The sequence below is a fragment of the Toxorhynchites rutilus genome, chromosome 2, assembly GCF_029784135.1.
Source record: "Toxorhynchites rutilus septentrionalis strain SRP chromosome 2, ASM2978413v1, whole genome shotgun sequence".
Taxonomy (NCBI): domain Eukaryota; kingdom Metazoa; phylum Arthropoda; class Insecta; order Diptera; family Culicidae; genus Toxorhynchites; species Toxorhynchites rutilus.
This window is the reverse complement of record NC_073745.1, coordinates 68,208,378-68,221,139: the sequence shown is the minus strand read 5'-3', so window position 1 is coordinate 68,221,139 and position 12,762 is coordinate 68,208,378. Positions and strand designations below refer to the sequence as shown.

General features: G+C 35.7%; 1 protein-coding gene across 1 annotated transcript in view; it reads left to right on the top strand.

Annotated features, from left to right (window-relative positions):
- LOC129765081 (SH3 domain-binding protein 5 homolog) overlaps positions 1–12,762 on the top strand; it is an 85,470-nt gene that overhangs the window by 55,979 nt on the left and 16,729 nt on the right. Inside the window, exon 4 of the mRNA XM_055764936.1 lies at positions 201–284. Coding sequence (XP_055620911.1) covers positions 201–284 — 84 coding nt within the window. The remainder of the gene's footprint in view (positions 1–200; positions 285–12,762) is intronic.

Below are 12,762 nucleotides of genomic sequence, written 5' to 3'. Positions count from 1 at the left end.
TTCTATGTTATCGCACAAACAGTGGGAGTGCTTTGAGAAATGGACGCCGGTAGAACACACCCGCATACCGAGGCGAAACAGGATAAACCGCCGAACCCAAACTCGTCCAATGAAATGTTTACATGGAAAAAAATAAATAACTTCAAAATTATGCGCAGTGTTCTGATCTATTCGTTTGTCTTTATTTTTTCCCTCAACAGGTGATGGACGCCGAGAAGCAGAAGGCGGATAGTGGAGCCGAGCATCAGAGGAAGGCTAAAATATTTCAGGAAGCTGAACTGAAAGTAAGTGGTAATTTATTCAATTTCAGTTTCGCGTTGTTTACCTTTGTTGTTGGGTTATGTGCGCGTTGAATTTGTTTTAATTTGAATACTGACTAAGTGTTTTAGTGACCGGGGTCTAGTTTCAATTTGAGTTTCATATTATACATTCAAGAAAAAAAATGTGAATCAAATGTCGATAATGCGGAGATCGTTTATGATTCTGTATATGAACGAGTTTGGGTTGTTTCGGTTGTAGTTACCGGCTATGCATCAATATAATCGTTCGAACAACTGACGTCCAAGATCTATGCCTCTTCCCACACAACCTATGCTGTCTGTCTGAAGCGTTAGACCTTGCGAACTTTGAATAGAACTAATGTCATCTATTCCTGTTCGTCGGCTACGTGTTTTGAATTACAGAATAACACAACACCCGATTTGAATGCAAACATGGAATACGAGTCTATGGAACGAAAACGACAAGATCTAAATCACAAACGCATGGGTACAAACAGTAGTACGTTATCTATTTTACCCATTTTATACTACCCATGTTAATCTAGCTTCCTGTTCCCATTTGTCGTTGTAATCGATAGTAATTCGACAACGGTTAATCATGTTTCTTATCTGTTATCGTCAGTAGGCCTCTATGCTCCGCTCGAGGTGAACATTATTTATGACCGTTCTGTTCATGAAATTTGAAGTTCATATCAGTCGACATTGACCATCACTACTAGTTCGGCTTTCAATGTGGTCAAATCTTATCATCATGATACATTCTTGATACTTCGCCGTTGTGTTCCGTTTTGTGATAGTTTTGGCTACCCTTTTGCAGCATACAAAGTGACTGGAAATGTTTGATTCCGTGCACACAGTATTTGCTCGTTTTTTGGCTTATAGTTTGTTCGTGGATGAAACGTCTTGCTAAAAAATAAATTACACCATCAGTCTATTGGTATTGTGTTTATGAATATCGCGACCATGAAATCTCATCTAATCGTACATTCTGTCAAATATGTACCGGGTTTTTGGAATTTTAAATCTTCCCGCTGTCATTCAGTTTGTTTACAGCGTCATTGAAAACAAGTTAGCTTATTTTTCAATTAGCTAGTCGAGTTAGTTTTTTTTATTGTATTCAATTTTGATGTTGAAGTGTAGCTCTTTGATGTATTGATGAATTTTTAATTGTCGACTGGGCAACACAAAAATTGTTGAAAAAACTCTTTATCTGTAGCAATGCCCTTCTCCCGATAAATAGATGACTTGTTGGTTATTTTTTGCCAGTTTTGATAAAAATGTAAAATACATTTTTTTTGCGTAAAAACAAAGATTTGAAAAACTCGAATTTCACGCCAGTTCGATTGGCCATTGCACAATGGTCCAGGAGATGCATTTAAGAGGGAAATTAGCATATAGAGCTCGAAAGTTATTCTCTAGACAAAAACTGTCTTTGACAAAGTTGTTACTCATGATAGAGCGCTTGCTTTTATGTTGTCAAAAATAGAGTGACTGAACTTTCTTATCTTTATAGATAGAAGTAAACATAGTTCGACAATGTTGTAGCTCCAATCATTTGAGACATCTTTGTAGAACAAAGTTTTTCTTTATCTCTTGGAATAACGGATATAGCGCCTTTTTTCTAAATTACGTTAGGATTACCATGAAATTATTTTTTTTAAATCTGTATTATAGTGACTTTCAACTCATTTGGCTGGTTCGTCACTTTTACTTCCATTTTAGGAAGAATGTCGGGAGTGAGAATTGAACTCGTGACCTTTAGCGTGAGAGCCATGGATGTTACCACTACGCCAGATCGCCTCCAGGTTACCACGAAAAAAAACTGTTTTTTTGCTCTAACTTTTACGTTTCAAATTTAACATGCAAACTGTCTTAGAAAAACTTTTAGAGCTTCCTAATACAAACATTTTTCGATGCATAACTTGTCAATATCTCAACTTTACTCAAAATTATTGGTATTTCTTACCAAAAAACATGCTCTTTTCATTTGTTTGTCATTCTTTCTGGGGCAAGCGTAAACAAAGTTTATTGGCGACATTTGAGAGAGCATATTTCACTCTACATGATGTGTGATTTTCAAAACTATGTTATTTTTTGTGTTTGAGTAAATTAAAATTGAAATCATGAGTTTTTGGGTAAAAAACCATCAATAACTTTGAGTAGGATTGAGATGTAGACAAGTTCTTCATCGCAAAATGTTGGTATCAATAAGCTCTAAAAGTCGTACGAAGACCATTTTGATATAGAATTTGAAATATAAAAGTTAAAGCAGAAAAAACACGTTTTTCCATGGTCACCCTAACGTAACTTAGATAAAGGCGCTAAATCGAATGTTTTAAAAGATAGAAAAAGCTGTGTTCTACAAAGTTGTTTAAAACAACTGGGGCTACAACATTGTTGAACTATGTTTATCTCTATCTATAAAGATAAGAAAGTTATATTTTTCATTTAATCGACAATTTTGGTCACCCTATTTTTGATAACATAAAAATCGGCACTCTATCATATGTAACAACTTTGTCTAAGACAGGTTTTGGTTAAACAATAAATATCTCCCACAAAGTTGTTTTTAGTGTCTTCTATCTGAGTTGCATTAGGGTAACTATGAAAAAACGGGGTTTTTTGCTCTATCTTTTATATTTCAAATTCTTCATCAAAATGGTCTTCGTACGACATTTAGAGCTTATCAATACCAACATTTTGCGATGCAGAACATGCCAATATCTTAATCCTGCTTAAAGTTATTGATGGGTTTTCATCCAAAAACTCATGATTTCAATTTTAATTTACTCAAACACAAAAAATGACATAGTTTTGAAAATCACATATTATATAGAGTGAAATCCGTTCTTTCAAATTCCCTCGACAAACATTGTTTATGTTTGCCCCAGAAAGAATGACAAACAAATGAAAAGAGCATGTTTTTTAGGAAAAATAATAAATAACTTTGAGTAAAGTTGAGATATTGACAAGTTCTGCATCGAAAAATGTTTATATTAGTAAGCTCTAAAAGTCTTGCGAAGACAGAATGCATGTAAAATTTGAAATATAAAAGTTAGAGCAAAAAAACAGTTTTTTTCATGGTGACCCTAACGTAACTTAGAAAAAAATGCACTATATCGGTTATTTCAAGAGATAGAGAAAAACTTTGTTCTACAAAGATGTCTCAAATATTTGGAGCTACAACATTGTCGAACTATGTTTACCTCTATTTATAAAGATAAGAAAGTTAGATTTTTTATTTCATCGACAATTTTGGTCACCCTATTTTTGATACCATAAAAACGAGCGCTCTATCATGAGTAACAGCATTGTCTAAGACAGTTTTTGTCTAGAGAATAACTCTCAAGCTCTCAATGCTAATTTCCACTTAAATGCATCTCCTGGACCATTGTGCATTGGCAACAACATCTCAAATTGTAATGAAACTTTTTCGGGTAACGAAAATGGTTTCAAATATAAAAAAAAATTACACTACTTTTTTTTGTTCCATTTATTATTTTAGTCTCATTAGCATTTTAGCTGTAACAGAGCCGAATTTTAATCGTGTACATGTCACGTGTTTATCATATCTTATCCATTATCCAGTTAGATTGGACAGCGGAGACAGTTGATTGATAATCGTTGAGTTATTTATAGAACAGCAGCCCGATGTGTCTTGCAGAGCAGAGCAGTTGTATGGATGAATCGATCTCCATCGCTGATGATTGTTGCGTTATTCTGTAACAACACAAAGATGGCCAGTGAGGGCCCTGAGTTTTGAACTCACGGTCGATCGTTCACTGAGCGAACGCGCAACCAATGTGGCTACGGAGACCCCCTACACTACTTTTTGAAAAGGGCCAAAAATTTGTGACTCAAAAATTATAATATCTACAAACTTCTGGTCAAAGGATGAAATGTAGGAAATTGTTTGAAAAATACCGATATTTCTTTTGGAAAAATTACGATGAAAACAAAATTAGACTTTAGACAAAATTAGAATTAGAATTAGATTGATATCGAGAGAATCATATAAAAAGGATTCACCGTCACAATCACACTTGTAAACACTCTTGCGGAAAAAAATCACCTAACAAATGAATCCATTGTATTTTATCCATTTAAATTCATTTTTCTCGGAAATGTTTTTTTTATATTCTTAAAAAAAATATGAATTGCCTTACAATTTCCAACAAGTCACCCATGCATTGGAAGATGGGCACTTTTACAGAGAAAAAGTTTTTCTAACAACAACTTTTTCATGTTTCTATGAAAAAATTACAGCTAATCCTAATTTTGTTTACACACAAGATAGCAATATAGTTGTTAGGAAAACTTTTTCCTTGAAAAAGTGCCCATCTTCCATCTTGACTTGTTGGAAATTGTAGAGGCTATTCATACTTTTGTTTTCTAATTTTAAAAAATACGTTTTTGAGAAAAATTAATTTTAATTTTTAAAATAATTTTTTTTTCAGTGTCATTTTCTCAAAAAAAAAATATATATATATATAAATATAAAACTTTCTCAGTTTAAATTTTTATAAAAATATAAGACATTTTTATGTTGGTCCTTTCAAGAAAGTAGTCTAATTTTTTAAAAAGATATTTCAAGTATGCAAAGTTGCTCAAATGATCAATGCCTTTACACCCACAACGTTTCACTGCTATCTGAGACGGTGCTGCGAGTTGGCTAAAATTCGCCAAAAAAGTTGAAATGAATTTAATTTTTTGAAATATTTTTTTTTCGGAGTAATTCATTTAATAATTTTGTTTTGAAACAATTTCCTACATTTCATTGTCTGGCCAAATCTAATCGGCCTTTTTTGAGATTTTATTATCTTTTTTATTATATTTTTGAGTTAGAATTTGCTGTAACTTTGAGTTATTTTCTAACTTTTTTACAAAAAAATCCAACTCAAAAAGATCAAAAAAATTTTTGATTAAAGAAATTGTTTCTTGAAATTGTTTAAATTTTCATTCAAATTTATTCAAAAAAAAAAAGCTTTTTAATTTTCAACATTTTTGTTTCACTGAAAAACGAAAAAAAAAATGAATATTATTTTTTTTTTAATAAACGTTTTTTTCATATTATCAAAAATTATAATGAAATTATATGAAATATTAAAAAGTTGTTGTTCGGAAAGCTCATTCCCTGTGAAAGTGAATTTTTGCGTAGAAGTGTATTTTTAATTTGTTTGATATCTTGTAATGACAAAGTTTAACAACATCAAACAATCTTTATATTAGGCTGTCAAAAAAATCCTACGGTATTTTTTTTGAATTTTCATTTGTTCATAAAATTAGTTACAATCATCTGTTTTAAGTCAAATATGCGCCGTTTTGTTCGATGACTTGTTCCCAACGAGATGCCAACTTCATAATATATATTATAGAAGCTCGCTTCCTTATTGGCAAAAAACTCGGATAGCCAATTTTCACAGGCCTCTTTTGTGGCTAACTTCTGACTACCTAGCTCATTCGCCATGGACAAAAACAGGTGGTAGTCACTTGGTGCAAGGTCCGGACTATACGGCGGATGCAAAAGAACATCCCATCCGAGCTCCCGGAGCTTCTGGCGCGTCACCAAAGAAGTGTGTGGCCTGGCGTTGTCCTGATGGAAGACAATGCGGCCTCTGTTTATCAAAGAAGGCCTCTTCTTCATGAGTGCTACCTTCAAGCGGTCCAGGTGTTGGCAGTACAGGTCCGAATTGAGCGTTTGGCCATAGGGAAGCAGCTCATAATAGATTATTCCTTGACAATCCCACCAAACACACAGCAGAACCTTCCTGGCCGTTAATGAGGGCCTGGCCACCGTCTGAGCCGCTTCAAAGGGCTTCGACCACGACCGTTTGCGCTTCACGTTGTCGTAAGTGACCCACTTTTCATCGCCAGTCACCATCCGCTTCAGAAACGGGTCGATTTTGTTGCGATTCAGCAGCGATTCACATGCGTCGATACGGTCAAAGATGTTTTTCTGCGTCAACGTGTGTGGCACCCATACATCGAGCTTCTTTGTGAATCCAAGCTTCTTCAAATGGTTAATAACGGTTTGATGACTTATCCCCAGCTCTTGGCCGATGCTACGGCTGCTACTATGCCGGTCTTTCTCGGCTAATTCAGCGATTTTGTCGCAATTTTCGACGACAGGCCTTCCGGAGAGTGGCACATCTTCGACGACCTCTACACCAGAACGAAAACGTTGAAACCATCGTTGTGCGGTGGAAATGGAAACTGTATCGGGTCCATAAACTGCACAAATTTGATTGGCAGCTTGAGATGCATTTTTGCCTTTGTCATAGTAGTACTGTAAAATATGTCGGATTTTCTCTTTATTTTGCTCCATATTTGCGACACTATAACTCACGAACGACTTAACCAAACAAAACACTGTCAAGGACTATATTATAGCGCGCAAAAATACCTTTCCAACAAGCTATAGTATGACTCGATACAATGAATACAACTAGAACTACGCGCTTACAACGACACCTCGCGGAAATACCGCAGGACTTTTTTGACAGCCTAATATATTTGTTATTTTTACCAACAAAAATATTCTCTAGAAATAAATTATATGGCAAAACAACGTTAGCCGGGTCAGCTAGTTTTCTATACATGGCGGCTATACTATACAACTCTACCATATTCTGCGCAGTTTGAGCCATTCTTTTACCAAAATATATGCACCATATCACAAAACAGTTTATGCATTCTTGTAAGTCTATCATTAGTTGTAGCATTAAAAATAAAAACCGCAAATAATGTTTCAGAAAACTATTCCAAAAAATTTTTTTTTTGAAAATATATGATGTGTGCCTAATTCCGCACTTAAATCATATTATTCCTCAGCCCGGTGCAGGTTCCTAATTTTGCAGACCCACAAAATGTAAATTTGGCTGTTAAAAAGGTTATTTTTCTTATTTGTACACAAACTTTGCTGAATAACATCACGAATAATGCAAATATATGTTTATTAGGGTGGTAGCGAAAAAGGTCATGTGAAATTTCAAAACCGTTTATTGGCCCCAAAAAAATTACCTGTGCAAAGTTTTAGCACAATCGGACATGATTCAGGGATGCCTCAAAGTTTTGATTTTTTGATCTTCGTAAAATCTTCCAAATTATTTAAAAATACATGAATCGTCGAGATCTGGTGTTATTCCGAAAAAAAATGTTGGCCGAAAATCGAACTTTCGAGATATGAGTACATGAATATCATGAATATCCTGTAACACCTCCCTTGAATGGGTTCTCCCTTCTAAGGTTCGCAGAAAATATCCCACGGACGTCTTCGAACGTTTCGTATCAATCGGAAGTCTGGCTTTTGATGCCGTGGTTACTCACTAGACGATGTTTCCTCTCCTCTTCCTTCCTCAAAACTAAGTGTTTTGCATGGCGTTTCACGTTACCATTCAGTATCAGTTGGGCACGGAGAGTACTTTCTTAGATTTCTTAATTATTTTATGCTGCTCGGCGTTTTGAATTACTTTTTCTTGTCATCTCCATGGCCAGGACAAGCTACTGACGGGAATAGCGCATATTTTTCTTTCCCGGAGCCATCTGTGTTTCATCCTGCGCAAAGTAAGGAACATAAACAAAACATCAAGTGTCTAATTCAGCGCGTTATAAATCCTCTTTTTGAAAAAAATTATTTACTTTAATCAATTCAAATAAGTCAAATTCAGATACAAAACACTTTAAACTGATTGTGGGAAAATTTCGGTTCTGAAACACCTTTTTCGTTCAATTGGGGGGAAGAAAGAATTTGTTGTGCTTTAGCGCCTAAGACACAACGAATTCAAGGAACAGGAGCAAAACATTGACATTTTTAGTGATGTCAAATTTGTCAGCACCGCGCACCGAATTGCATCGATAGCGCCACACGTTCACTTTCACATAAAAAGAAGTGGCGGTCGAGAGATGATTCATTTAGTACTTACGCGTTATATGCACAACATCGAGAGAATAAAAAGCTAGTAGGAGAAGGAGAAAAGTGTTTGACTTCCAAGTGCACTCTTGCCTTCCGATAAACCCTCGCACCATTGATATCGAGCTTGTAGACTGCTGTGGAAACCAATACCTGCCTTTCTCAAGGCGGAAGAAAGAGTTTATTTCCACACAGTTGATCAGTCTTCCGCCTCTACAGTCCACTGCCTTTGCGCTGAGGAACGCATCAACAAGTAGCAGTTAGCATTTATCACACCCATTCCTTCCGGTTCGATTATTTTTGAAGGAGTTTTCACGGTTATCTTCTAAGGTTTCCCAAAGTTAACTATCCTCCGGCGTGATTGGAGTTCGATAAAGAGTATTCGCGATGAATAATGGAATATATCGTTGGGCCGATTGGTTTTGGATGAGTTTCCTCGATTACCTTTTTAAGGCTTCGGTGAAATAATTCTCCGTCGTCGCGATAAAAATACACGCGATTAATAGTGGAGTATATAGTTGGTTCAATAAAAGCTTGTTTCAGTTATAGTTTGGTCGCATGAAGTAGGACATTTCTCACCATACAAATAACGTAAAAAAGGGAAGGATTCCATTCATTTGATCACAGAAAGTTCGAATGAAACAAATTTGGACAAGAAAACACGCATAAATCCATCCCTTCTAGCATGATATGTGCGGGTGACCACTTTGCCCCCCACAGGTGACCACTTTACCTCCTCACTAAAAAATGTTCGAGTTTTCAACCTTTTTTCTAATAATAAAAAAGTTACTATTTTCAATTTTTATAATAAAAACCGCTTACTATCTCGAACTACAATAAGTTGAGCTACAATATTCTTCGAAGAACAGGAATTTTAGTGGTATGTGAACAAAGGAAATAGGCATGTTCCCTAGGGTGACCACATTCCCCCCAGTTCCCCTACCTATCTCTACGAACACGCGCAATTTTGACGCAACACACATATGCAGCCATTCTATGCCAAACCGATATAGTGTTTCTCAGAATTTATTGAAAAGTGATAGTTTTGTTCCTTATCGCAAAATATTAGACCCGTATTTTTTATATTTTTTCGTTAGGGTGACCATTGCGAAAAATCAGTTTTCAGTCGGTAAGTTTTGAAATTATGTTTTTCAAAAATTCATAACCTTTGAACTTCTGGACCGATTTAGGTGATCGACAAATCGAATCAAAGCCAATTACCTGGTCTTTTTTGAAAAAACACTCCACTTGCAAAAAATTGAATTTTATTCTCGTGATCATTGATCGTATTTGATTTTTATAGTTCACGTGGTCTTGGGACCAACGACTATAATCCAACTTTTTCGCAAGTGTAGTATTTTTTCAAAGAAGACTAGCTCATTGACTTCAATTCAATATGTAGATTATCTGAATCGGTTAAGTAGTTCAAACGTTCTCAATTTTTGAAAAATAGGGAAAAATGATTTTCTGGACCATCGGTTAACTTTGAAATATCGTAACTCAAAACCGAAAAAGAACACATCTTTGATTTTCGGATACGTTATGTAAAAAAATCTTTAAGAATCCTTTCAAGAAAAATAAAAAAAAATATATAGCGCCCTTGGTCCCGAGACCATGTAAACTATAAAAAAACAAATACAATCAATAATTACCAAAAATAAATTCTAATTTTTTGAAATTTTTATTTTTTCAAAAAAGACCAGCTAATTGGCTTTAACTTGGTATATCGATCATCTGTATCGGTCCAGTAGTTCAAAAGTTGTGAATTTTTGAAAAAGACATTCTTGGCAAAAATGGGAAAAAACTGATTTTCGAAATGGTCACACTAACGGAAAAAAATACGAATCTAATATTTTGCAATAAGAAACAAAATGACCGCGAAATACTGAGATTTACGATATCGGTTTGGCATGGAATGGCTGTATAACAAAATTTAGATCGAAGGGTACAGTCCTATATATTATTTTTATATTATTGGTTTTTGGATGTTTAGACACACTACGATTGCGTCAAATTGACCAATATCCGTAGAGATAGGTATGCCACATAGAGAATTTCGATATTTCAACACTTTTGAAGAAAATAGACGTCAATATATATTTACCTCGATCAATGGGTAAAAGCCATTACAAGAAATGGAATAAGAATTAAAAACCATTTTTTTTATTTTTCCTTATTAAATTCGAAATGCGTCAAAATGACGCGTTTGTATACTTGTAACTATACAGATAGGAGTTTGGCTCCTTTAAACTTATGTAACTGAGCCTGTAAAAATAAACGATTTATTAAAAAAAAAAAAAATGACGCGTCCCGTAAACCTAGTGTTAAGCTCAAAAACCTACAAAATGACATTCTTACTTTTTTGTGCGTTATTTTCATGCTGAGAAATGTCCTACTTTATGCGACCACATATAACATTAAACAGGCTTTATTCCGTATCCAAAAACGCAAAAAAAAGTTTCCACAAGACCAATTGAGCGAACACACATGTTACTAATGATAATCATACTTTCATGCCTCATAACAGCTCCACTTCTCCACATCCACGGGAAGTCACCGGAGTTTGACACCTACTACTACTACAACTACTACGAAAACGGCTCAGCGCACAAGAATGTGACATACATTACGCAATTACGATACACTTTCCCCCTCGATGTCACGCACTGTTACACTGTCACACTTTTCTGACTTGATACGATGTGTACCCATTCCACCGTGTATGATGAGGTCGTCATGTTCTGAACAATACAATGCTGCAAGAAGCTACCGGTTGTGGGTTATGCATGCGATATCTGGTGCTCAGAAAAAAACAGGAAGTGGGTTATATCTATGGTATAACCGCAAGGGTGACGTAGGACTATCGTTGATTTAGAGATCATTTGTTCGAAGTTGAATCTAAATCCATTCTGAATGAATGAATGAGAGCGTTACGTTGGAGGCACAAGGTTTTATGCATCCAATATAGGATACGAAAAACCTTGTTCTGAAGAATAATCTTCAGAAGCTAACCTGCTAACTGTACTTGATTGACAAATCACAAACCCAAATGTAATATATGGATATTTTATGGATAGAAAACATTAAAATAAACTCTTTCGCTTGAATGTAATTTTCAATTCCAAGGGGAACTGGCAGATTATTTTCCAGCAACGATTAGATATTTCCACATTTTCCTCGATACTGGAAGCCCACCAGTGGTTAATACTAACTCGATAACCACCTTTTAATAGTACATGATTGAAAAATATTTGGTCACAGTGTTACATGGATAGAAAACATTCAAATAAACTCTTTCACATGAATATATTTTGAAAATTCCCAAAGGAACTGGCAGATTATTTTCCAGCAATGATTAGATCTTTCCGGAACTTTCTCGATGCTGAATGGCATCCTAACGGAAAGAGTTCTGCGCGTGTATGTGTCGATCCTTCGCCGTCCACCTCCTCCAGCACGTTAGGCAACGATGTTGTCTTGTCGATGTCCTCACGAAAAATGAATGTGTCTCACCACCAGAATATCGCTTAAGTATGCTTTTTGTGTGTGATTGAATCGAGAGAAGGTGTGGTTTACGATGGCAATTTGGAAGGCAAACTAGAGGGGAATGAACTCTCTGAGCTCGGAACTTTCGGCGACTGAGCAATAATCGATTGCGGGCGCATACAATATTGGATACGGAAATATCCTACTGATGGGGAAGAATAATCTTCAGAAGCTGTCCTGTTAATTGCGATTGATTGAAAAACCACAAAACCAAATGTATTTGGTCACAGTGTTACATGGATAGAAAACATTCAATTAAACTCTTTCACATGAATATATTTTGAAAATTCCCAAAGGAACTGGCAGATTATTTTCAGTTACGATTAGATATTTCCACATTTTCCTCGATACTGGAAGCCCACCAGTGGTTAATGCCAACTCGATAACCACCTGTTAATAGCACTTGATTGAAACATATTTGGTCACAATGTAACATGGATAGAAAACATTCAATTAAACTCTTTCACATGAATATATTTTGAAAATTCCCAAAGGAACTGGCAGATTATTTTCAGTAACGATTAGATATTTCCACATTTTCCTCGATACTGGAAGCCCACCAGTGGTTAATGCCAACTCGATAACCACCTGTTAATAGCACTTGATTGAAACATATTTGGTCACAATGTAACATGGATAGAAAACATTCAATTAAACTCTTTCACATGAATATATTTTGAAAATTCCCAAAGGAACTGGCAGATATTTCCACATTTTCCTCGATACTGGAAGCCCACCAGTGGTTAATGCCAACTCGATAACCACCTGTTAATAGCCGCACGTGTATGTGTGTGTAGCGATGTCTTCCCAGGGAACCGTTTGTGGCATCACTCTCCTCCTGATAGATTCCCTTCTGGCCTAGGGTGCACAAACAGGCTCTTGGTGACACCGTTCATCCGCGCTTTCATGATAAATAAAGAGCTTCACCGCAACAGCGACAACATGCTCCAATCGCTGTTCAATTAGAACTGAGTGGATTTCCGAGCGCCGCTCGCTTATATACCGATTGGTGATTTCAATAGCCTGTTT